The 27,238-nt window shown below is 41.1% G+C and overlaps 2 protein-coding genes across 27 annotated transcripts in view; one reads left to right on the top strand and one right to left on the bottom strand.

Annotated features, from left to right (window-relative positions):
- Positions 1 to 27,238, top strand: part of LOC118387195 (endothelin-1-like) — a 308,791-nt gene that overhangs the window by 57,622 nt on the left and 223,931 nt on the right. Inside the window, exon 5 of one of the 3 annotated variants that reach the window (XR_008140775.1) lies at positions 12,032 to 12,079. The exons of the other annotated variants lie outside the window; for them this stretch is intronic. The gene's annotated coding sequence lies outside the window, so the exon portion shown is untranslated. Of the gene's footprint in view, positions 1 to 12,031; positions 12,080 to 27,238 lie in introns of those variants that run through there. 3 annotated transcript variants of the gene reach the window in all.
- The window catches only part of LOC118386916 (adhesion G-protein coupled receptor G6-like), a 64,808-nt gene that overhangs the window by 31,793 nt on the left and 5,777 nt on the right, over positions 1 to 27,238 (bottom strand). For 3 of the 24 annotated variants that reach the window (XM_052523636.1, XM_052523643.1, XM_052523642.1), the window contains exons 3-9: positions 21,395 to 21,745; positions 18,669 to 19,271; positions 15,232 to 15,279; positions 13,393 to 13,458; positions 2,588 to 2,656; positions 1,359 to 1,424; positions 1,186 to 1,257 (exon numbers count right to left, since the gene is read on the bottom strand). In XM_052523636.1, the coding sequence (XP_052379596.1) occupies positions 1,186 to 1,257; positions 1,359 to 1,424; positions 2,588 to 2,656; positions 13,393 to 13,458; positions 15,232 to 15,279; positions 18,669 to 19,271; positions 21,395 to 21,745 (1,275 nt within the window). Of the gene's footprint in view, positions 1 to 300; positions 370 to 1,185; positions 1,258 to 1,358; positions 1,425 to 2,587; positions 2,657 to 13,392; positions 13,459 to 15,231; positions 15,280 to 18,668; positions 19,272 to 21,394; positions 21,746 to 27,238 lie in introns of all 24 variants that reach the window. The other 21 variants (XM_052523641.1, XM_052523644.1, XM_052523648.1 and 18 more) reach the window with 16 other exon arrangements.

Below are 27,238 nucleotides of genomic sequence, written 5' to 3'. Positions count from 1 at the left end.
GGAGTCAATATTATCTGGGTTTAATAGACTGGAATTGGCTGTGCAATTTTTTCTCAGAGGGAAACATGAGAGCAATCACTGAGACCATTTTTGGATAAGACTGAAATATCTCTAGTTCAATGGGCCACCTGTCAATATCCCCTCAATCAGTTAGAGTGGCCATTTTCCATATTGATTAAAACACCCATCAGCTGCACTCTGTGTGGAGTAGATAGTATTGGTTTACCTTCACAATAACAAGACAGGCTGAAAATAACATGTGCTCGTTGCAAACAATGGGGATGAGGGATGGATGCTTACCGTGGGTTGTTGAATTAGTAGCAATCATGTTAGTGGTGACAATGGATGAGCTGGTGGAAGTTAATGTTGCTGGTTGTAGGGATGGATGGAGAAAGGTTACATATGGATTAAATGGGTGTAAAGTGAGACGACACAAATGCAAGATGACTGATGAGGCAAGGAATACAAGTGTAGCATGAGGAATATGAATACCAAAATGCAGAGAAATCTTGTGGAGTTGTGTAATGCAGTAGATTTAAAAGCGATTAAAAGCATTAAAGGTTGTAATAATATTCAATATAATGTGGATTCTACCAGGATAGGATCACCAGATGAAGAGATGAAATCTATTTCTCTGTCAAATACAGTTGAAGTCGGAACTTTACACACACTTAGGTTGGAGTCTTAAAACTCGTTTTTCAACCACTCCACAAATTTCTTGTTAACAAACTATAGTTTTGGCAAGTCGGTCAGGACATCTACTTTGTGCAAGACACTAGTCATTTTTCCAACAGTTGTTTACTGACCCCATTCCCTCCCTCCCCGCTACTCTCTCTCTCCCCCCACAGAATAGAAGGTCTACTTCTCATGGTTCTTCAGTTGAATTTGGAAGCTTTATGGCAAGTGACAAGGTTTGGTGGGTCCCTTAACAAGGAGATCAGCGTACAGAGAGAATGTTTCCAGTGTACACACTACATCACTGGATAGGTCTCTCATCTTTACCTTTTCTCCTGATGGTAAATGACAATGCAGTGACTGCCAAATGTCATGTGATCAGACTGAACTACGTAGACATATATGAAGGTATCAAATTGAATCATTCAGAAAAATGATATTTGCACTATAACGATAATCAGATCAAATTGTCATCAACTGAGATCAGATCCATTGCTACAGATACCTTACCAGTGGTTGTGCTGGGTAATGTCGGCACATTAGTTGTAGCTGCAGGAGTGGTCGTGGTGGTAGTGGTTTGAACTAGTGACATTTACAGCACAAGTCAGCAAAAATAAGGTATAATAACACAGTGGTTAAATAATGAAGGGAAATAATGTTGCAAACTAAAGATGGCACCTTACCAGTTGATGAGCTGGTAGTTAGAGGCATGCTAGTAGTGGTAGCAGATGAAGTGGTAGCAGAGAGAACTGGTGAAAAGGATGGACAGCAGACACAGTACGAGATGAGATGAGTAAAGGAAGGTGAAGTATTGAGAGCTGAGGTTGAGATCTGGAGCTATGAATTGGCCATGAAGCATCCACATCTGATCAACTATCAGGACAGTTACACATTTGACTGTCAAATTAACCAGTGTACTCCTTTTTGGATAGGGGCATAGCTACAGTGAGTTAAATCAATGTTGTTCCTCAATACAATTGATACCATGCCAATAGTGGCTCCAAACTTCAAATGGAAACCTAGGACCTTGTTTGCTTTACTTCAAGGAAGGGTCAGATATGAGAGAGATGGAGATCAAATATCTTCTGCCGCAAAACTATTAGCTAGTACAGTATCAGAGGCATGGTGTTTACCTACTGTATGGCCTCCAAACCACCAAACGGCCAATTAACTCATCAAACGCCTGTTTTTCTTTTTTTTTCATCAAACATGTCTTATTACGAGGCTTCCCACAGTATGGAATCCCACATGCTAAAACTGGTGGCTGCTTTTCAAAAATCTTTATTTTATTTGGGCTGGGAAATTAACTATATTGTAGTAGGTTGACCCGCCCTTGTTTTGTGCGGGATTGTTTTTGTATTCATGTCATTTGGTGTAGTACTTGTGTTTTATTCGCCGGTCTATTTTTGATCCTGTGATGGATTATTCACCCGGTGTGTTGGGTTGACCGTGTTTTTTGTGCACCGGAGAATAAACTGTCAAATATCTGAAACCTGCTCTCTGCGCCTGATTCCACCCACCTTGATAAAACGTGACACAAATATGTTTTATTAACTCATTTTCTTAGGTTAGTTAGAAGTTTCAGTGGAGGCACCTCCATGCCGCCAACAGTGGAGTCAATATTATCTGGGTTTAATAGACTGGAATTGGCTGTGCAATTTTTTCTCAGAGGGAAACATGAGAGCAATCACTGAGACCATTTTTGGATAAGACTGAAATATCTCTTGTTCAATGGGCCACCTGTCAATATCCCCTCAATCAGTTAGAGTGGCCATTTTCCATATGGACTAAAACACCCATCAGCTGCACTCTGTGTGGAGTAGATAGTATTGGTTTACCTTCACAATAACAAGACAGGCTGAAAATAACATGTGCTCGTTGCAAACAATGGGGATGAGGGATGGATGCTTACCGTGGGTTGTTGAATTAGTAGCAATCATGTTAGTGGTGACAATGGATGAGCTGGTGGAAGTTAATGTTGCTGGTTGCAGGGATGGATGGAGAAAGGTTACATATGGATTAAATGGGTGTAAAGTGAGACGACACAAATGCAAGATGACTGATGAGGCAATGAATACAAGTGTAGCATGAGGAATATGAATACCAAAATGCAGAGAAATCTTGTGGAGTTGTGTAATGCAGTAGATTTAAAAGTGATTAAAAACATTAAAGGTTGTAATAATATTCAGTATAATGTGGATTCTACCAGGATAGGATCACCAGATGAAGAGATGAAATCTATTTCTCTGTCAAATACAGTTGAAGTCGGATGTTTACATACACTTAGGTTGGAGTCATTAAAACTCGTTTTTCTACCACTCCACAAATTTCTTGTTAACAAACTATAGTTTTGGCAAGTCGGTCAGGACATCTACTTCGTGCATGACACTAGTAATTTTTCCAACAGTTGTTTACAGACAGATTATTTCACTTATAATTCACTGTATCACAATTTCAGTGAGTCAAAAGTTTACATACACTAAGTTGACTGTGCATTTTAACAGCTTGGAAAATTCCATAAAATTGGGTCATGGCTTTAGAAGCTTCTGATAGGCTAATTGACATCATTTGAGTCAATTGGAGGTGTACCTGTGAATGTATTTCAAGGCCTACCTTCCAACTCAGTGCCTCTTTGCTTGACATCGTGGGAAAATCAAAAGAAATCAGCCTAGACCTCAGAAAAAAAATTGTAGACCTCCACAAATCTGGTTCATCCTTCGGAACAATTTCCAAACGCCTGAAGGTACCACGTTCATCAGTACAAACAATAGTACGGAAGTATAAACACCATGGGACCACGCAGCTGGAAGGAGACACGTTCTGTCTGCTAGAGATGAAAGTACACAGGGCGGCGCAAGCATGTTGTAGTGAACGGCTGTGTGTGAGAGAGGCTCCTGCAACTTTTTTCACTTTTTGTGAAACAATCTAACTTAACCTACTTTACGGCACTTTTTTACAACAAACGTCTCTTCCTAATACAATATTGTGACTTTCTATGTGAACATGCCAAGTAATAAGCGACCAAAGGACAATACATCCTCATTGGAGGCCTCCTCCCCACCAAACAATGAGACAGACATGGTGGAAGGCACAGGTAACAACGTGACACTTACAGAACTTACCCGGGCTCTGGGAGAACTACATGTTGCTATAGCTGAGGATTTCAAGGCTGCTATTGCTGAACTGGACACCAAAATCGAGAGCACCATTTGAACGGTTGTTTCGCAGGGCCAGAGTATTGTGGACCTTGAGATAGCTTCTGAATTCAACACTGATATGCACGTCCTTGCAGGATAGTGTGCAGAGGCTTTCTGTGAAAGTGGTCGACCTGGAGGGCCGATCCAGACGTCTTAACCTTCACGTTGTTGGTCTGGCAGAGGGGGTGGAGGCTGGGTCTCGCCCCACCGACTTCTTCGCCAAGCTATTGAGGGATGCACTGGGGTCGGATGTTTTGGCTTCGGATCCCCAGCTGGACCGTGCACATCGCACTCTTGTCCCAGTGCCTGGACCGGGCCAACGTCCTCGCCCAGTAATCATCTGTTGTCACAGTTTCAAGACCAAGGATCTTATCCTGCGCGAGGCTCGAATGAGGGGTAACCTGTTACATAAAGGACATCCCTTCCGTGTTTCTGAGGATTATGCACCCGATGTGGCAAAGCATCGCGTCGGCTACAGAGATGTCTTGACGAAACTCTACAAACTCCATCTTCGCCAAGCCTTGCTCTTCCCTGCTAGGCTCAGAATTACCCCTCCTTCCAGTGAGAAGATTTGTCTCTCCTCGGTTTTGGACGCAGAGAATTTTATACACCAATCCCCCGTACGGGTTAGAGAGCCTTGTCATTGTGTGTTAGGGTCTGCTCATGGACTTGAATCCATACTATACCATAACTGGTGAAACCTTATTAAAGTGTCTCAGCAAGGGCTGCTGACTGAAGGTTTATTGTCGCTACCGAACATGTAAGGCGCTGAGCCGACCAATGGAGGGCGGTCAGAGCTCTCATTACCGTTAATTTCACTTTCGATCCGGCTGGACGACTGATCTATCGTTGGAGTTCAGAGCGATGCCTGTTTGGGTGGCCTTCCAGGTTTAATCATTGACACTTTCGGATGGATATACTTACATTCCCCCATTTTTGTTTTGTTTCATTATTTATTTCTCAATTCTTACATTATTCTTATTACCATACCACTTATATATTGCTTGCAGGGGACTGGTTGTGGTGGTGGTTGGGGAGGGGCAGACACAGACATCTGTATAGCAAGTTGGTGTTTTGTGCCGTTCTGCTGCTGTCATAGCCGTGGGCCGCTCTCCCAATTAGATTCCCAACTACCTTCTGTGGTGCTTGTGTCAATGTGTAGGTGTGTGTACATATAATTATTATGTGTACTTTGTTATTATAAAAAAAATGTCTCTTAGCATTTTTCTATTATTATGTATGTGTATATTTTAAATTAGTATAGATTATTATTTTGGGGCATGAATGTTTGTGTATGTATGTATGTATGTATGTATGTATGTATGTATGTATGTATGTATGTATGTATGTATGTATGTGTGTATGTGTGTGTGTGTGTGTGTGTGTGTGTGTGTGTGTGTGTGTGTATGTATGTATGTATGTATGTATGTATGTATGTATGTATATTTTTATTTATTATTTATTTGTATATATATATATAATTAATTAATTAACTAATATATATATATATTTTTTATTTATATATTGTTTTGATGGGGGTATGTTTAATTTAGCAAAATCCTTGTTCCGATCTCCTAACTCATAATATGTAAATGTACTGCTGTCTATGTCGGTGGCTGATGGTTTATGTTTAGACCAGAATTGTTTAGCAATATAATCTTATATATAATCAGGGATTGACCCAAGATGACACTTAAGTGTGGTGGTCCTTCTGTGGCTCAGTTGGTAGAGCATGGCGCTTGTAAATGCCAGGATAGTGGGTTCGATTCCCGGGACCACCCATACGTAGAATGTATGCACACATGACTGTAAGTCGCTTTGGATAAAAGCGTCAGCTAAATGGCATATATATATAGGAAGTGTGCAATATGTTAAGTTGCAACTTATTCTGTTTAGGTTTATTAGATGCTAACTGAACACTTTATTTGCAGGAGCCTCCTCAGTTCATATGTTAGTAGAAGTTCTAGGATAGTGAGAGGTGAACGTATAGTTGGGATTTTATTTTTGTTTTACCTCTTCTTCGAGGTCGCGCCATGCATCTTTGGCATCGGCCAACAATCCTATTTGTGTATGCCTGTTAAAGGTGGGTTGGGGGGTAAATGTTGGGGAAAGTTGGGGGACAGGGTGCAGAGCAAAGGTGCTTGTAGGGGGAGGGGTCGGTTGAAGAATACTGCTCGGGTGTTGGTGCTACATATGCTGATTGTGATGATTTGGTGCGCTCTCTTACCTTTTTAGTGAGTTACATGTTATGCAGGCCACCATAGGAACTACAAACGAGAGGCTTACATTTACTTCCTGGAATGTCAAGGGTTTAAATGAACCAATTAAGAGAGGCAAGGTCCACTTGAAAGCACTCTCGTCAGATATTATATTTTTGCAAGAAACCCATCTGAAAAACAATTCTCGTGGCAGACTTAAATGTAGGTGGGTGGGTCAAGTGTATCATTCTAACTTCTACGCCAAAACGAGAGGCACAGCGATTCTGGTACGGAAAGGAATTCCCTTTCTACATAAAACCACTATTGCTGATAAAGAGGGTCATTATGGCATCGTAATAGGAGAGATCCACTCTACTTCTGTAACTCTACTAAATATCTATGGGCCAAACATTGATAACCCCTCTTTTTTCAAAATAGTCCTTGCTTTGATTTCAGATATCTCCAATACTAACCTGGTCATTGGAGGGGACCTTAACTGTGTGCTAGACCAATATTTGGGATTTGGATAGATCCTCTACCCGGCGAACCCCTACCTCCTATTCAAGCGAATTCTTGAAAACCTACATAAAAAATTATAACTTATTTGATATATGGAGGATCTCTAACCCTACGGGTAGGGAATACTCATTTTACTCTCATGTTCACAAGGTTTATACTCGAATTGACTACTTTTTGGTTGATGCGAAATGACACCGCTATACCTGTAATGTGAGGTATCATAGATTATAATCTCTGACCACAGTCCACTCACCTTCTCCCTGAGATTGGGTGACATCGTACCAAACGAGAGGGTCTGGAGGTTGAATCCTCAGCTCCTCACAGAATCAATATTCTGTGAACATCTTAAAAACCAAATTACATTTTTCTTTGATACCAACGACAACACAGAGACTTCCCCAGCATTATTGTGGGAAAGACTGAAGGTTTATTTGAGAGGCTGTATCATCTCCTTTCAGACTGCCAGGAGTAGGCAAAACAGAGAAAAATTGGTAGAATTGGAGAGACAAATTCACTTACTGGATAGGGATAATGCTAGCCATCCATCTATGGAGAAACATAAAAAAATACCTCTTTAAAATTTGAATATAATCAGATTCTCTCAGCTAAAATGTCTAAATCTTTTCTCTATGCCAAGCAAAAATATTTTGAGTTTGGTGACAAACCACACAAATTACTCGCCAGACAACTTCGAAAAAATGTGAGTGACTGAATGATTCACAAAGTTAAATCTGCATCTGGGGAATTACTCTCTTCACCCAAAGACATCAATGACAGATTCCATCAGTTTTACGAGACTCTATATACATCTAACCCCTTAATTATGCAAAACTTTTTGGGGGACTGTAATCTCCCTGCCTTGAACCAGGAAGATTCCAACGTCCTGAATAAGGAAATATCTTTTGGAGAAATTCGAGAAACAATTAAATCTCTAAAGAGTGGCAAGACTCCAGGCCCAGATGGATACCCTGGTGAATTCTATAACACATTCAGCAACATGCTCTCTCCCTACCTGCACAAAATGTTGGTCCAGGCCAATGAGGATGGAGCTCTACTTTGGATGAGGCGTTCATTACAATAATACATAAGAAGGGTAAAGAACCAGAAGAGGTAGGGTCATACAGACCAATATCTCTTCTTAATACAGACCAAAAGATTTTAGCAAAAACTCTGGCTAACAGGCTTAGCACTTTAATTGGCAAATTGGTCCATTCAGACCAGACCGGCTTTATCTCTAACAGAAACTCATTCTTCAATCTCAGGCGCCTCTTCAACATTATGTATTCTCAGAGGTTACCTTGCTGTTATATCTCTTGATGCCAAAAAGACCTTTGACCAAGTTGAGTGGTCCTATCTATATTGGAGATGGGTTCATAAATTGGATCCAGCTTTTATATAGGAATCCCTGTGTGAGAATACTCACTAACCAATCATTGTCGCCCTGATTGAACCTTTATTGAGGGACAAGGCAGGGTTGTGCGCTGTCGCCTATGCTCTTTGCTCTAATTATTGAACCTCTCGCTCAGGCCATCAAATCTCATGCAGCAATACACGGCTATAATACTAAAGATACTCTAAATAAGATTTCCCTATACGCAGATGACATTCTCCTCTATGTAACAGAACCCCAAACTAGTATCCCAGCTATTCTTGATGTGATTAATTTGTTTGGTACCTTCACGGGATACAGAATAAATTGGAACAAGAGCGAAATAATTCACATACGGTTGCAGACCTCTCGGCTAGAATATCTTACAGTTAAGTTATCTTCAGAAAAATGTACCTATCCAGGAATTGTAGTTACCAAACAATACTCCTCACTATTTAAAGAGAATTTCCCCTCTCTGATGCAAAAACTCAAGACAAACGTACTATTTTGGAGAACACTCCGAATATCCCTGCTCGGAATAATTATTGCCATTAAAATTATCTTCCTCCCACAACTGCTCTACCTATATCATAACATCCCAGTATTCATACCTAAGTCCTTTCATAAACAACTGGACTCAATTATCAATCCATTCATCTGGGATTATAAAACACACAGGATAGGTAAAAAACACCTCTGTAAATCCAAGATGGAAGGAGGATTGTCTCTCCCAAATTTGATATTTTACAATTGGGCCGCTAACCTCCGGGCTGTGGCATTGTTACGCACTTCCGTCATCCAGTTAGCTTAGTATGGAGCGTGAGGAGTCTCACCCCTTCTCTATTGGCACTGTGATTTTGTCGCCTGTCAATCTGGAGATGTCACTTTATAGTAACAATCATATTATACATAGCACAGTCCAAATCTGGAAGGAAATTAAAGTCCACTTTGACCTTAGACCAATATCATTCATGCTCCCTGTTGCGAGGAATCCCTCATTTTCCCCCTCTAACCTTGATAACACCATTGAGTGATGGGGAGAGCTCGGGATAAATACCTTAGGGGATCAATATATAGAAGGGACCTTTGCCTCCTTTGCGTTGCTGAGTAAAATGTATAATCTTCCCAGAAGTAACTTTTTCAGATACCTACAAATTAGAGACTATGTTAGAAAACACGTCCCGACATTTGGGAATGCTAAACCTTCCATGTTTGACGGATGAATTAAAATATGTCCCACCTCAAACAAACTGATATCTTGTCTATATTACGCTTTTCAATCTGTTAGCACACCTTCTACAGATGCAATTAAGGAAAAATGGGAGGAAGAACTAGGGACTGACATTTCTGTGCAGACTGGGAAGATGGCTTGGAGTATATCCACACCTGCTCAATTAACTCCAGACATCGTCTCATACAATTCAAGGTATTACACAGATTACACTATTCCAAAACTAAACTGCATAGGATATTTCCTGATACATCCCCTGTGTGATAAATGTCAGGCTGTACAGGGTACACTACTCCACTGCTTTGCCCTATGCTCTAACTTGTATGGTTATTGGTGTGGAATTTTTAGGATCCTCTCTGAAGTTCTGGAGACTTCCGTTGACCCAGACCCGCTTCTGATAATCCTGGGAGTGTCTGATTCCCTAAAAGGATTAACCAACCCCCCAAAACAACTCATCTCTTACAGTCTCATTTCGGCAAAGAAATTAATCTTAGTGTTTTGGAAAAGGAGGGAAGCACCCTCTACCAAATTATGGCTCAGCGAATTGGCAAACACTGTAGACTTTTTTCATGTTTAATTTTTATTTATTTTTTATCCCCCATATTGTTTTGGTAAATATATATATATCCATACACACATGCATACATATACACATATATACATACACATACCTATATAGACATACATACTTTTTTAAAGAATATACCTTTATTATTATTCCCCGCAAACCCTACAGCCGATCCCCCAATTGGAGTAAACTGATAAACACTTCTGCTTTTATCTTCAATTTATATATCTTATACACATTTTACAGACACAGTCTACTTTACAATAGTTCTCTCTTGTTTATTCTTAGTCCTTCCTCTATTTCTGATGTCCATCCAGTTTGATTTCTACTTGTAACTATGCTATTTCACAGAAGTTCCGAACCTATATATATTTTACAGATCCCGTATGTTTTACATTGTTTATCTTGTTATTAGTCCCACCCTTCAGCTCCATTCAACCCCTCCCATCTGACTCTCAACATCACCCATTTCGGATTTCTACTTGCCATATATTTTTCAACTGTCTGTGATGCTTCACAAAATAATTGAACCTTCCTATTCTCATAGCTTCTACAGATTGTAAATAAAAAATAAACATTTTTGCTAAAATAATTATTATATTATTGATTGATTGACTATGGCTTTTCAAATCACCCAGTATTGCTATCTGTAGTGTTAGTTCAATACCAAAATAAATTATCTAATGACTCTGCCTCCTCACAGCAGAATCTGCAGAGCTGGGAAGATTGTATCCCCCCATATATATAACATTATATTAGTTGCAAGAATTTTGTATAGTAATTTATATTGAAAAATTCAAAGTTTTGAATCCAGCGTTGTTTTGCGTATCAATTCATAAACCATGTGCCATGGAATCTGAACATCAAATCTCTTCCCAACTATTTTGCAATTTATATGGCACAACTGTCAGTTTTTGGGTCCTTAAATGAAATTGGTATATATTTTTATTTATCACACTTTTCTTTAACCATTTATGTTCTTTAATATAAGGCCGACATACAAGTTCCTTACTTTTTTCCCCTTCTACTTGCCTCTTCCATTTTTGTGGTAATGCTGCAATTAATTGGTTGTAATTTTTGGTAGAGCAGACATTTCCATATGCCTGTGTTAGCTGCATGTGTGACATAAATCCACCAGTCCTATTTATGATATCATACACTGTACACTTGGAAAGAAGTAGATATATTCTGAACAATAAATTATCAACATTCTGATCAAATGTGGCAGCCTTTCCTCTCTTACTTGGACCAGTCGGCACTGTGAATTTGTACATTTTAACGCACTCTCAATTGTAATATTTCAATCTACCTTTGGGCAGCATTTGCTTGCCCCGGCACCCGAGCAGTTGGTGGGGGGGGACATCTACCCTCTTTCTTTCTACCTGTCTTTGTTCTGTATGTCTTGTTTTGTATTATTTGTTTTGTACCCAGAACTCTGGGTCTTGTTGTTTCTGTCTGCTCTTTTATGTTTAGATAAGAATTGCATACTTGTCTTTCATACTTACACACCATTCTTGTGTGTGTTCAATAAAAAATATTTGAACAGAGATGAACGTACTTTGGTGCGAAACGTGCAAATCAATCCCTGGAAAAACAGCAAAGTACCTTGTGAAGATGCTGGAGGAAACAAGTACAAAAGTATCGATATCCACAGTAAAACAAGTCCTATATCGACATAACATGAAAGGCCGCTCAGCAAGGAAGAAGCCACTGCTACAAAACCTCCATAAAAAAAGCCATGCTACGGTTTGCAACTGCACAAGGGGACAAAGATTGTACTTTTTGGAGAAATGTCCTCTGGTCTGATGAAACAACAATAGAACTGTTTGGCCATAATGACCATCGTTATGTTTGGAGGACAAAGAGGGAGGCTTGAAAGCCAAAGAATATCATCCCAACCGTGAAGCACGGGGGTGGCAGCATCATGTTGTGGTGGTGCTTTGTTGCAGGAGGGACTGGTGTACTTCACAAAATAGATAGCATCATGAGGAAGGAAAATTATGTGGATATATTGAAGCAACATCCCAGACATCCGTCAGGAAGTTAAAGCTTGATCGCATATTGAAGCAACATCCCAGACATTAGTCAGGAAGTCAAAGCTTGATAGCAAATGGGTCTTCCAAATGGACAATGACCCCAAGCATACTTTCAAAGTTGTGGCAAAATGGCTTAATGACAACAAAGTCAAGGTATTGGAGTGGCTATCACAAAGCCCTGACCTCAATCCCATAGAAAATGTGTGGGCAGAACTGAAAAGTGTGTGCAAGCAAGGAGGCCTACAAACCTGACTCAGTTACACCAGCTCTGTCAGGAGGAATGAGCCAAAATTCACCCAACTCATTGTGGGAAGCTTGTGGAAGGCTACGCTAAACATTTGACCCAAGTTAAACAATTTAAAGGCAATGCTACCAAATACTAATTGAGTGTATGTAAACTTCTGACCCACGGGGAATGTGATGAAAGAAATAAAAACTGAAATAAATAATTATCTCTACTATTATTCTAACATTTTACATTCTTCAAATAAAGTGGTGATCCTAACTGACCTAAGACAGGGAGTCTTTACTAGGATTAAATGTCAGGAATTATGAAAAACTGAGTTTAAATGTGATTGGCTAAGGTGTATGTAAACTTCCGACTTCAACTGTATACTCTGGGCCATCATAAGCCACAGTGCTGGTCTTCAAGAGGTCACCCTCTTCCTTCCTAGTCTCATTTATTTCCATCCAATCACCTTGTTGATTCTACAGCAAAGTTTGTCACAGGGGTCTTTCTCATAAGCAAAGCATATAAGAGTTAACCTTCAAATAGCTGTCTCAATCCATCATCTCACAGCGCTTAATAGATTTGCTCGCCGGGAGAGAACCTACTTTTGGGGAAGTGTCGCTTATCAGTCAACATGCATCTGTAGCTGATGTCTATGAAGAGCAGAGTCCATAAACCCTGCATCATATCTGCAGCTGCGACCTCATCCAGAACAGTGGTCAAACTGGACAGGAACACTAATTTCCCCATCCTCTCCCTCCCCGCTACTCTCTCTCTCTCTCTCTCTCTCTCTCTCCCCACGGAATGGAAGGTCTACTTCTCATGGTTCTTCAGTTGAATTTGGAAGCTTTATGGCAAATAACAAGGTTTGGTGGGTCCCTTAACAAGGAGACCAGGGTACAGAGAGTATGTTTCCAGTGTACACACTACAGGGTGAATGGGTACAGAGAGTGTGTTTCCAGTGTACGCACTACTGGGTGAATGAGATAGTGGGTTGATACACTAGGTGTGTCGTTTTTTTTCACAAAGACTGCATAAAATGATGTCATAGTCTTGTTATGGAATTGATAACATGGTCAAGACTGCAAAGTGACGTTGAGGAGAAAGACTGATGTACCGTGTGCCTATTAACATGATGGCATACTGTATGTCAATATGTCTAAGATAATATGATGAATAATACAGAAAAAGGGAGATAACACACAAACACACATTAGAGGTGAGATGGGTAAAATGGTATGTCTGTTGGTTGTTAATCAATATGAACTCATATGTAATAAGAATGATAGTGTATGATTGGGGGGTGCTTAATAACCATTGTACGGTCTGTTGTAAATTATTGACATGTGTAACAGTCATTGGTTTCCTACCTGGGCAGCCCAGTCCAGGAGAGGCACAGCTGGTGGTTTGTGATGTATAGACGGGTACAGAGGTACCTTCAAAGTGGATTGGAAATAAACATGTTAAATCACCATTATCAACAGCATTTCCAATGGTGAGAGGTAAAAGAGAACACAAACAACTCTATGCAGTTTTATATTAATTTCAGTACAATCCCACACATGATAAATTCATGAAAAATAAAGATTTGGCACGGTTTCGGCCCTGGGTATTAGGTACCTCCATTGTAACAGGATTGACAGTAATCTCCGCAGCTGCTCAGCTCAGCTAGCTACATGCTCTAAGACTGGTATGTGATCCAGAACTCTCAATAAATATTCAGTATGATCTGCCAAATAAATGTTGGAATTTCATAGGCCTGAATATTTGTCATCTTGTTGAAAAGGGCAGGGAGTTTGATCTCTTACCCACTGTTCTGAAGCTGTGCCCATTCCTACCGCCAACACCTCCTCTGTCGTATAAAATATGCAGCACTTTGTGATACAGCGATGAATGCTGCTTTGTTTGCCCCCCCCCCTCACATATTTGCTAATGCTGTTGTACACGAAAGTGCTCAGAGCAGAACACTGCGAGACAGGCCCACCTGGACTCGATGGACATGGCTAATAATTATGATAATCGCTGGCAATGAAAAGTAATGACTTGTCAGAGGAGAGAGAGTGCATCTTTAATATCAGTTAGTGGATGTGAGTTGTCATTATTGGGACTGTCTTATGGTCCAGTGAACCATTGTTCTGGTGGACCGTGGATTCCAGTCTTCAATCTTCAACTATTACCTCATGCACTGCTGAGTTGTAATCATTGAAGTGAAACTTAAGAAACTAGTCTCTCTTTTCACTACCAGGCCAGTACCCATAACTCCCACCCAAAAGGTCATGTGCCTTTAGGGGATGTGGATGAATGGCTAGTGCTATTCCATATCTCTGAACTAGTAGACCCACAAAACTAAACTACCCCATCGTGCCTGGGCCAGGACTATGAGGAATGTGTAGACTCAGCGGGTAATGGATCTCTGACAGAGTGTAGCCATGCAGACAGTCACTCCCCCACTGACCTCACAGAGAGATGAAAGGAGACCCAAAGAGCTTCACTGGGCCAGTCCTCTTCACAAGCCTGATAATTAGCCCAGAGCTAGTTTCCCCCAGGTAGACTACAACTATAGCTTTGCGCGCCACACTGCTGGCCAACCAGACTACCAACCAGACTACCTAAACTAAAGTTTGGGCCCCTCAGCCTCCTGCCAACATCATAGGCCTCGACTGACGTTCACAGTGTACAGGGGGGGTTTTACATGCTAGTTTCTAAGAAGTCACTGTCTGGTCTTGTAAAAAGGTAGATGTTCTTCCAGCATGAGAAGCCCTAGAAAGACGAGGCAGGCAGATGCAGTACATTGATGTTATTCAAAGCAAGGACAGACGGACAATTAGCAAGAGTATCACTGCTGGTCGACTTGCGTCATGCAGAAGGGCCTTGTTATGTCACGACATAAAGTCTGCAAGCAAACAAATAACTTAGAACTTTACCTGGTTTGCCTTGAAAGGAGGCTTTCGATGCACGTCACAAGACTAATAATCATCTATTTGTGTATATTGACTGTAGATGAATCAAACTTGGAATGTATCATTGACATGTTACGTCCAGAGGCTTGGTAGAAAGGGAATCCATAATATGACTAATCTCTCTGTTTCCTGGGAAACCCAAAGTCTACACTTTATAGTGGTTAGCATCGTATTTCACATGCATCCTCTTGCATGGTACTCAGGCAAGCAGCTTTCACGAAGCAATCAGGTTGTTAGCAGCACACTCACCACTAGATGGAGCAGCCGTTGTTAAGTGTATGCAATGTGGGAAACAGACTGTGAAGAGAAGACTTGACATTAGTAGGTATCATAGCAATCAGACACAGGCAATTATTAAGCAGCAGCTGCATCATCCAGTGACATGTAAACAAACTCATGTGGGCAGAGCAAAGCATGTATTGACTAATTCATAAGTTAACACATGTTTAATAAGCTGAGTTAGGTTTCTGATGAACTCTACCGACTGCGTGGAGCAGAGACCGGGCTTTTTGGAATTCAGCTCAGATTACATTGATTTGCCCAAGGTCAATACTTTAAAAAAAAATCGAAATTGTGAAATTCTTACTATTTACCTATGTTTGTCCTCTGTAGTTGTGTCCCTTTCTTTGTTTGCTGAAATCCATATTTTTCAATAAATGTTAATGAAATATAACCACTGACTGTTTCTGTGGAGTTTGAGAGATGAGCAGCATGTTATTATGCACATCTGGTTAAAATAGTATGCGCGTGTTAAGTGCGTGATATTGGAAACATGTATCTGATTGGATACGCATAGCTTAATTGACAGGTCCTCATTGGTTGCTGGCCAGAGTATTCAAGTGTGCTACCTTTGAGAGGGTGCAGATGAACTCAGCTTGGAACAGGCTATGTTGAATCTGCTGTTATGTTGGAAATAACCATCTTCGTGATGTTAATGCTGTCGAGTTTCTCTTTGCAATAACTAAAAAGAACCCGCTTCCTTTAACCGGGGGGGGATGCAACAGTTTCCTTTTTGAGACTCAATTGGCACATGCGTTTTGGCGCTGAGTTGCCATCTTAGAGCAACAGCAATGAGCAAACAGTCAGTGGTTGTATTTGACTAACGTTTATAGAAAAAGTATGTGTTTCAGCAAACAAAGTAACTTTTATAAAAAAGTGGGTATTTCATCATTTATATTTTTTTAAGTATTAACCTTTGGCGAATTGATGTAGTTGGAGCTGAATTCCACAAAGCCTTGACTCTGATCCCCTCTGAAACTTCCTTCACCATGAAGGGGAGTTTAGTCCCCTACTATAGAGATGATATAATGTAATGTAATTTTAATGTTTGTGCTTCTCTTATAACTAATTTCTGTGTTCTTTTCAAGTGCTGTTTTATAAACCAATTTCTGTGTTCATTCAAGTGGCTAAATGTACAAATCCTCACTATCAGTAGCTTCAATTTGGCAGTATGCCCAGACCTTGCTTTGAGAACGAACAAACGATATCTCAGTTTCAAGGTCTCGGCTTAGAAAGAAGAAGCCTTGTGAGGTGTTAGTCGGTCACATGTTATGAAACAGTATTGGTCGGTCACATGAATGAAACAAAACGGTAATGATGAATTAATTATGCAAACTCATGCAACTATAATTTCAATGTGTATAGCGCTAATATAAGACAACTACTGGGTCTGCCCAGGCAGAGCTCCTGATTGACATGTGTACTATGGTGCGTTGAGTTGGTTGGAACCTCTCCAGCACGCTGACAATAAACAATAATTCATTAAGACTGACTTCGAGTGTCCCTGTGTAAGAATTTCCACGACAATACTCAAACAACAGTTAGAGCTGGCACAATTACCATATAACCCTGTAACCGACGGTTATGAAAAAAGACTGTCAGGGAAATAATTAACCGTCATAACCGCTTATTTTGTTATTTTTTTGTGAAATGAACAGCTGACTGAAGACAGGTGGTGGGGCATTAGTGCGGTTGACTCTTAAGAACTTGATGAAATCAGAGAGGAAAAGGCGAAGCGAGAGGATTTACTCCGCCCAAAATCTGTCTGCGTGAGATAAGCCCTTTTTTTGTATGGAGGTCTATGACTTACTTGAGGCTTATTTGATCGAATATACATTTCGTAATGTTTAGGCTGTCACAAATGTACTGATATACTACTGTAAGTGGATGCACGTGGCATTCTGGCAACTTTGAGAAAAATTACTTAGTTTTGCCTGTTGTTCACACGTGTATCTGTCCTCTCATTGGCTAGAATGGTCCCACCTGATCTCGCCTGCCTTAAATCATTGAGTGCATGTATTTCCATTTTTATATCGGTCATCCGGCTATCTTGTCAATATAATATATCATCTTTGATGAAACTTTGCTGCTCCTTGCTGAAATGTAGAATGTTCATTCAAATGATGTTAACTGATGTGGCTCATACAATTGAATGTAGTTTTTGTAATGTCAGTTGAATCAACAAATCACAGCACACATGATGGGTACATTTCCTGCTTTTACTTCCTGCTTTGCTCCTATGGGTACATGCAGGATGGCCACCAAACCACCCATTATGACATCATTGGCTAGAATGGGGACGCCCAAATGATGAATTACACTTCTATGGCGGCACATAAAGTCAAGACCAAAGTAGAACATATATTGTATTTATTTATTATTTATTATTTTATTATTATTATTATTATTATTTTGCTATTCAAACGGATATGACATTGACCGCGGTGATTTGGCTGTCAACCAACATTTTACCGTCAACCAACATTCCATGACCGTCACAGCCCTAACAACACTATATTGTTTACCCTACTCCTCTAAACAGTGGACAGTATAGAAGAACTAGCCTATCGTTTTTAACATCTGGTGTGTATGATATTCAACTGGAGCAGAAGCAAGAGATGTAAACTCAAAGAGTACCCAAGGGGAGTTGGTTGTTCCAGATCATCCACACCCATGAGCAGTTCCAAGACTAACACAGAGCGAGCTAATGTTCAGAGAGACAGGCATCTTTCTCTGTGCACCTTTGTGAAAGGGAGAGCTTAGCACTGGGAAGGGAACTCCTACCATTTGGTCTTAAAAGTCCTCTGAACACCCCTCTCTTTCACAAGCTCTCAGGCCAAAGCTGTGGCAGAGCAGATAGTGTTTTAGGAACGGGGCTAGGTAAAAAGTTTCCTCAGCCATGGGGCCTATGTGTGTGTGTTCCTGTGAGCCTTATAATGGGTTGGAGAAATGCATGATTCTGCACTTCATACTTTCCCCAGCTAAACCACACACAGCGCCATTTTCTAGTCGGCTCCGGGCGGTTGGGCAGACATATCCCGACACCCTTGGCTCCTTTGCTGTGGCTACCCTCCTATCGCTACAAACAGATTCCTAATACTATCATTGTTAGAGACATCGAGCATATCTTTGTCCTGCTGCTTTCATCTCCCTAAGCAGTTTCGATAACCTTGGACTGTTTGAGTTACTAAGGCTTTTGATGTCATTTTCGTCACTCTCATAACTGGTATGCATTAACTGTTACTAATGGACCATGAAATTGTCCCAATCACAACATAAAGACTATTGTCAGTCAAACTCTTTTGAATAATAACAATTATTATTTTCAGAAGTTCTGCTGACTGGAAATCAGTAATCATAAATACAATAGACCCGTGTGTTGAGGATGACTATATTGGGATACTTACTGCAGCTCAGTGCGCTGTCCGTCTGTGCCAGTGAAGAGGGGATGTCCCAGAAGCTGTTGTCCCAGTCGATGACGTTGCCGACAGCATCACAGGTGAGGGCGACCAGCTGTGTCATGTCCATGGCATAATTCCACAAGCGGAAGTTATAGATGGTTCCATCAAAGCTACTATGGGACCCCAGCCTGAAGAGCCCCCCAGCCCCCACCGAGTGCCCAATTGTGTTGGAGCAGGTCTTGACCCTGTAGATGCTGTTGAAGTAGAGGGTCACTTTGCCTGTGGTGGAGGCCCACGTGAGACAGAATTGCTTCATGGTGGAAGTGAAGTCTGAGGCGTTGAGGATAGAGTCTATCAGACATGTCTCGTTACTCATGACCAGCGCCATTCCATCCTGGTTATTTCCGAAGCTGAGGGCTTCTTCACCGCTGCTGTCCTCTAGCCGGGTGTAAGAGAAGATAGTCTCCTTGCTTTTTTGGTTGGGCCGGGCTATCTCGAAGCACACAGTGAACTGTTGAAGGGTAGGTATGGTCACCGAGTTGGAGACTTGGACCACTTTGCCTGCGCCGTTGGACACTGTGACCTTCTGGTTCCTTAGCGCCACGGCAACTACAGCACACAGGTAGAAAGAAGAGCATTAGAGAACAAAGTGTTGTTCAACTACAGGCCTAAGGACTCACAACCACCTGATTCAACCAATCAAGTCATCAACTAATCATAAGCCTTTGATCAGTTGAATCAACGTTAGTGCTGGGCTGGAACACTGTGGTTCTCCTGGATTGGAGTTGGGAACCACTGCATTAGATGACTGTCAGATGTTCAGTAGAACCAGGGGCTCTAACAAACTGTACAGAACATCTTGTCTAAAGCCCGATGCGACTAATAACATACAGTATGTCTGGGTAAACACACCACTTACCTGCCATTACTGCTATACAGTCATACTCTGACTTCAAAACAAATGATCCTTTCAGCATTCAAAAGGAATGCTGAAAGGCCAATTCATGCTGTGTGAATCCAAAGGCTACAGGTTGAATAATCCTCATTTGTCACTCTCCTGCTGTCTGTCATTATTCACTATTTGCATCTAACGAGACACCGTTTCCACATCGTAATTATTTGACTTCAGACAGTGTTCCACAGTCCAGAGGATGAACGGTGCCAGTTAGGCAGGGACCTCAGCTTCTAACATCTCAGGCTTACCTCTTATCACTAAGATTAAATGTCAACCAGCACTCCATTTCCACATTCCCACCAGTCAATTAGGCTTTTCAACAGGAAAAGGAGTGCTCTATTCTTTTTAAATGTACATATGCTCATGCCATACTTTCTGACATTTAATTTAAGGAAGCTCAGATTTGGTCGGCGGGTTTGTTGCTGTTGGCCATCCCATTGCCAGAATGACAGCCAATTTGGAATGGAAAAACACAGCTCAGCTTTGAATGTGGTATCAGGATTTGACACAGCTGAGAGGCCCTTTTTGATATGTCCTGCAGGGCTTTGTTTGTGTTGTTGATCTCCGATCTGCTTTACGAGCCGTACGGAAAGACCAGGGCTCACTGTGACAACGTCATATGATTCCAGAGCTCCAGGCAGGACATTGGGCTGCCAACAGGTTGAAAGCCAAGTTCAATAGATTCACCTGACGGTTGGGATACCACCACAGAGCCCAAACCCAATAGGAGCTTAGACCCCAACTGATGGGTGTGGGAGAACAAAGGTTCATGTGATGCGGTGTATAAATGACTCAATCTAACTCGTCTAACTCAATCTAGCTCATCCAATGTACATGCTTTAAACTGATACTCAATGCCTGGCGACGACAAAGGAGCCAACTAGAACCAAACATTGTGGAAACCTCACAAAGCCGGTTTTCCTTAGCCTCTTGCTTGCATAATGCAAAGCATACCATGTTCCAACATGGCTGGCTGAAAATCTCTCACAGTAAAATGTTGAGAAAATGTTATTGAATCATTTGAAGGCATTGGAAAGCTAGGGTACCATTCCCTGACACTTCATTCACACTTGGAGCCGTTGTGAATGAGAGGTTATGTTCAAGCTGGGAGAGATTTGAATTGATTCGGCCATGTGAAGGGATAATGTGGTGGAGGAGGTATGTGCGATTACGCTTACTGTACCTTTTTGATGTGGAGGGTTTATGGGGCCTAGATAAAGGTTGGGACTGGGATTCTATAAATGGAATATAGGCTAAACACCATAAAACACTCAATTTTATCATTCACTCACCCTGTCATTGGTTTCTCTGACTACTAATTTCAAAATGATTTTTATTTCATGTCGCCTGTGCTTATTAGGGTCCTTTCTATTTAAGAAAAGGGAACTGAATATTTTTGAAGGGAGAAGCACAGCATTGTGTCAGAAATACATGTTTATAAAAAAGTGTAATTTTTTAAGTTAGCATAGTGGATGGGGAATGATGTTGCTGTTTGGTTAGTAGAAGGGCGGAGATGTTTGACGCTTGCGTAATGTTTCTTTTGGGGAATGACTTATAAATACCATGAGGCTTACAGTCATAGGACATGGCTAAACATTAACATCTAAATAAGCACGTTGAAAATAGAGAAGAAAATGTCATGTACAAACATTCAAACGACAAAACATAAGAAGAATCATAATAATCAGAATAAACTTAACAATCAAGGTAACCATAAAAATATACCTGTAAAAACAGAAGTAAGTAAACAGAAAAGCTTGCCTGCTTTAAAACATACCTTGCCTGTAACTGACACTGAAGCCTTTCTTTTGGACGCTAAAGTCTGAGTTAAATGACACCTCCATCACATTGCCGGTGGAGTTTAGCGTCAGTCCTTTGGCTGTTAAGCCACAAAACTTAACATCTTGGTTGCCGGTGTTGACAATGATGCGGTCGTAGATGCACCCAAGGGCCTCCTCAAGCTCAAAGTCAGAGAAGGTTATTTGCACAATGAATCCAGCTGGAGCCTGCAGAGTCCACTTGCAGGCCTGACTACTGGGGTAATCTTGTGGGTAGCAGGGGGAGTTGAATTCACCCTGGGAGTCCTTGAGCACCACAACGCAGTTGGAGTTACTACAGCTCAACACTGCTGAACCAAAAACAGGGACATGTTGTCACTACTACACCCCAGCACCAGGGAGGACAGGAAGACACCAGGAGACACCAGGGGACACCAGGACAGGACAAGGGACAAGTAAGGCAGTGGAGGAGGAGTCAGGTCAGTAGTGCAACAGTGCAAGGCCAGGTAATAAGGTCAGAGGTCAGAGAGACTGTGTTAGTGGACCAGTGACAGAGTCAGACAACAGGGACCATCTCAGGTTTAGACTCACAGGAGATTTCGATTAGGAGTAGCAAAGATTCAAGAGTAAGTCAGTGGAAACAAGCTACTCATACTACACATGCAGTTGAAAAATGTATGTTGAGATGATAAAATACCAAAGCTATGGTTTAAATGTAACCTGAAGACTATGCGCAGAGAAAATGTTTAATAGGCTGGAAAGAAATCTTCACTCAGAAAACAATGACTTCTGTTTACCCAGGCCAGTCTAATATGTGAGCCAAAACCATAGCAAACATTGGAGTGGGGCAGAAACATTCAAGAGCAAAAACCCACTGCGGAGCAATTAAAGTCGGTCAAGTGGCGTTCTTGATCGGCATCCAACACAAAGTACAAGACGGCCTATTCTATTTAGCATAAACAAACATTAAATGTGAATACAAATGAGAGTGGTCTGCAGACAAGTAGTACAGTCAGAAAACACATAAAGCCTGCATAATGACGGGATCTCTTTCAGAACAGTCATTTAACTTGGTGATGTAAGACCCAATTCAATTCCGCAATCTCAATATGGCCAGTAACCATTTTTGTCTCTTCTCCATAAGCCTCTTGATCCAACGTTTGAACTTGATTGTGAGCAACAGTAAATGTTCTGTAGCTGTAAGTCTTTCTCTACGAAATGTCAATCAAATTTGGATTACACATCAAAAGGCAAACTCTGGACGAAACCCATACAATGGGAATCAGCAGTGGTTATGTTGGGGGTTCTCGTTCGCTCACCTCACTCTCTGATCCTGGTGGCTGATGGCTTACAGGCAGGAACAATGCTACCTTTGCGGTGTCATTTCTCTACAAACTGAATCAAATCAGGGATCAGGAAACCTGGATGGCAACAATCCAGAGAATTCTACCCTTGGAGAGGGTCGAGGGAATTCTCTATAACAGTAAGAGCAAAATCTCCAATTACTGGAAACAATTCCTACCAAAACCACACGTTTTTGTTTATCGCCTGATTCCAGGCCAGAGTTGTCCTTCTTTCAGAAAATCGACTCATTAGAAGTGTTATGCACCCCACAATGGATGACTGATGCTGGTTCAGATTACAGCCTGGTCCTCCTGTGGCACTGTTATACCTGCCAACATGTGCCCTCTTCTCAGCTGAGAGGGTCAAGAGAGCCCTAAAAACTAAATCCACTCACTCAGGCTGACCGAATTACAGCATAGAGTGGCTGTTCCTTAGTCTAAAAACACCTCCTAATATGTGAGGCCTACTCAAAGAAAATAATATTACTGTCAACAACATCTCAAGCATTCTCTTACATATCACATGATAGATAATCATGGCAGACTAGCCAGACTAGCTTCAGAACCTTGCACCTTTAAAGGTCAACTGCATCCCACATCTACCTGTAATCTAAATATGAAGCTAACTGCAACCATTATCCACTTATCCACTGACAATTAACAAATGATACTAAGTAACAGCCACACGTATCTATAAAATAAACACAAATTGATTACAATTATAGTGTTTCAAGTGAAAGATATGATATTTTTATGGATGTAAGGGATTACCAAACAGTCCAATTAACGTCCGAAACATAATTGAATGTGGCATACTGGCGCTGTGCACTGGTTTCATTAGGAGTGTTTGAGTGGAAGATGAAACGCAGAGCGAGCTAGAGCCCCTCTCATTTGCCTCTATGATTCATCAGGTTCATAACCCTGGGCACAGTCCCAAAAATCTAAGATAAGTGACGTAATAAAGTGGCTGGGTATCTTCTTTTAACCAGTCAGAATCGCTAGTGATTTACCAGCTATGCCCAAACAGAGAGAAATACGAAGGATGACATTGGGTGTTGTGATATGACTTTACAATGACACAAACTGCCACAAAGGGACAGTGAGATGAATAGACACTGGTGAGGAAGTAACACCAATGCAAATTATGATCGTGATAGCCATCGATAGGAGACATGTAAAAAGGGAATTAAGGTTACAATGGCGCACATTTGTGAGCTCAGGGGTTGTGGTTGGGTTTGCAAAATGGTTTCTAGATTGATCTAAGGAGAAACAACCAAGTTTTTAGCCTCACTGATGACAGACCGGTATTTTTTAAGTACTTGCCATAACAAAAGCGTGATCCATGTTTGTCGGTAACTGTTTAGTGAATTGTCATGATGACAAGTATTAATTATTTATTCAAATTTTTAAATGCTATGAAATGCCATTATCTCTTTCGTAAACCAAACATAAAGACATCTAAATGTAAATGTTGTTCTTAACTAAAGGAGATGATAAATCCCAGAGGTATTTAATCCAACAAGTATTAATGATTTATCCTAGCAAATGTACTCTTAGAATGTAGGCTTTGGTATTTTCTGTGGTTCCAATTGCACAAAGCATTTAGCCTCAGTATCTAGCTACACTGTAGGTTACATTATGTGGGATCATCACATTTCTATGTAATAGGAGACCTGCCTCTGAGAATCATACAACTTTAGTAAAACATCTGACAAGCAGTATCAGTCTGATTTATTCCCACATGTCATGCCAGCACTTGAAAAAGATGAAAATACGACTGAATTAGAAAAGTAAAAAGTGTGTAAACATTAAGATACTGATTTTGGACGCTCTTGGAACAAGCACAACTGCAAGGAATAAAGGTCATTTATTTTATTACCCTTCGCTCCTAAATGTACCACTTAGCACGTTGGCAAGTCTGAATCTTTCTTGATTCTGCCACCAGTAGGGAGTTTTAACACAGTGGTTTGCCATTAAATTAATTACCTGGATCCACTCTGCTTTCAACATGTTTTTTTTCTCCCTTTTTCCATGTTATGAGAATAGCATGAATTCTAATGCTTTAAATAAACGAATGCATAACAGACACTCCGTGTAATTAAATAATGTTATTGAAAATGGGAACACGTGTTGGAGAGTGTGCCCAGGATGTCCCGACGAACCATCTCTGTTTTACTTCCACAACATCAAAAAGAAGATACTTTAAACAACAACAAGAGTGATTCCTCAGAATATGATACAACATAGACAACAAGAACACCAACAGAACTGTGGTTCTTCTGCTGTGGTTAGAATTAAGTGGTAGTCAACTAGAATCCCTCCCAACGAAATGGTGGCATTTTCATAACATTTGGCAGGGTCCAGAGGAAAAAACAACAGCATGAACGAACTCCCTTCACGCTAAGGAGTTGAATAAACAAGTAATGGGATCAACGTTTGACAACTGGTCTGGGTCTGTGTTGGTGTGTGTGTGTGAGATGCTGTCAGCCACTGGTGTGGTGTGTGTGTGTGGTGCGCAAAAGGAAAAACAACATGCCAAACGATGTTTACTCAGTTTGTATGTCAAAAAGAAACACTAGACACACCAAGCCCTGACCGCTGCTGAGGGACTGACCAGGCTCCTCTGTACTCACATGGCCCAGAGGACACACACACACACACACACACACAAACGCGTGCACACGTACACATTTAGACCCACATCGAAGTAACTCTTTTTCAGTTAATGCAGTTTGTGAAGCAAGTCAATGAACATAATTACTACAGCTAATTGCTGCCAATGTGAGAGTCAACTATAGCTGGCTTCAGCACATCATGTGCAGCAACTCCTGGAAAGTAATTTCATGTTAAATAAAAAGGCATCTTTGTTTTTCAATATTCAAAGTCTTTTCCATTCTGACTGGCAATGTGTTCAATAATTGCGGGTTTCAAAAAGTGATTCTGTACAGCACAGAAGTTAAAAGAGCAACATTTGCATACATTTAACTTTCAAAGAGATGGGAATCTGCATTTCCATGATTAAAAGCATTCTCATCTTAATGAGACATTAACATAAGAACACAAAACCCCATTGTTACTGTATAGACCCGAAGACGCTGACCTGTAATGAGATTCGCACAGTGTTGTTGCTGCAGCATGATTGAAACGTGAAGGGCGATGAAGGTCAGTGAAGAGAGGGCCTAAAAAACAGGGTTTGATCAGAAAGCTCCTTTGAGAGGCGGCAGGGCAGGCTGCAGTGGGATGGTGCCAAGGGATGGAATGCCAGATACGCAGAGACGGGCAGAAAGGGGCTCAAACATTCACTGACACTCCCACCGCCTAAAAATAGACTCTTTCAGATGGGGGACCTCTGAGGAAAGTTTAATCCTCCAGATTACTTGGCTGCTTTCAAGCGGCCCCCTCCTGGTCTCCTGGCAGCACACCTGGGATACCTGTATCTCAGCTGGTCTCTGTCCCGCCCCTGTCTTTCATGAGAGGGCTAATTGAGTGGGGGAGTGAGACCCATGCAGTTTAATCACATATGACCCCATCTTCTTGACACACGGGAGTTGTGCTGCTGTGACATGGAGGAGCAGGGAACAGCTCTGCCAATTTGTATTTGTTTTCAAAGGTCTGCTGAGACCACAGCTCATCACCAGGAACACACCCACGCATGTTATGACAAAGTCAAAACTTTAACATAGCGTAGATCATATTTTGTGGAATGCCAATTGATGGGGGGAAACTTGATGTTCTGTTCATTTGTGGTTGTAAGAAGTGTCCTATCACAATTCAAATACAACAGAAATGGGAGTTCTCTGCCCTGTGGTGCCAGATACCCATGTGGATTTAATCATAAACTGTTGACATGTCTGAGTCAAAATTCCTCTCTTGATGTCCTACTTAATAAAGGAACTCTATTGACATTTTCCTTGTATCTTCAATTTTCTATATTTTTTTCTAAGTAAATATCTTTCTCTCCTGTTTCTTGTGATAGATGGTATGTATTTAATGGTAAAAATGGGGCAGCATTTTATGACAATAATTGTTTGCGAGTTGAGATCACTCTGTTGATTCTCTCTCTGGCACCAAAAACACTTTTAAAAAGTGCCCTGTTTCCCGGCACTGCATCTCCTATGATCCAAGCCTTATCTGAAAACCAACCAGAACTATAAATGTCTCTGCTTCAGGTCTGCCTGCCAATACCAACCAACACAGCCAACTATGACATGTAACAAATAGAAAAAAAGACTATGCTTTCTAAAAAAAACTACAGAACACCCAGAACTGCATAAAATACCCAAGTCAGTCAGACTTACAACATGCAGGAGAACAATGTTTTATCTCCTAGGTGAGAGAAGTGGTGTGAGCTTTATAAAGCCTGAACTGCAACAGAGTGGAAGCCTTTTTCTGGCTTCAAAAGGGCTAGCTCGTGTGGTAAACACATTAGCCTAGACCTACACACATGCTGAGCCCAAAGACTCTTAGCAGAACGTTCTCGGGTCGAAATTATATTTTGGC

This window comes from Oncorhynchus keta, chromosome 8, assembly GCF_023373465.1.
Source record: "Oncorhynchus keta strain PuntledgeMale-10-30-2019 chromosome 8, Oket_V2, whole genome shotgun sequence".
NCBI lineage: Eukaryota > Metazoa > Chordata > Actinopteri > Salmoniformes > Salmonidae > Oncorhynchus > Oncorhynchus keta.
This window is presented reverse-complemented; position numbering and strand designations above follow the sequence as displayed.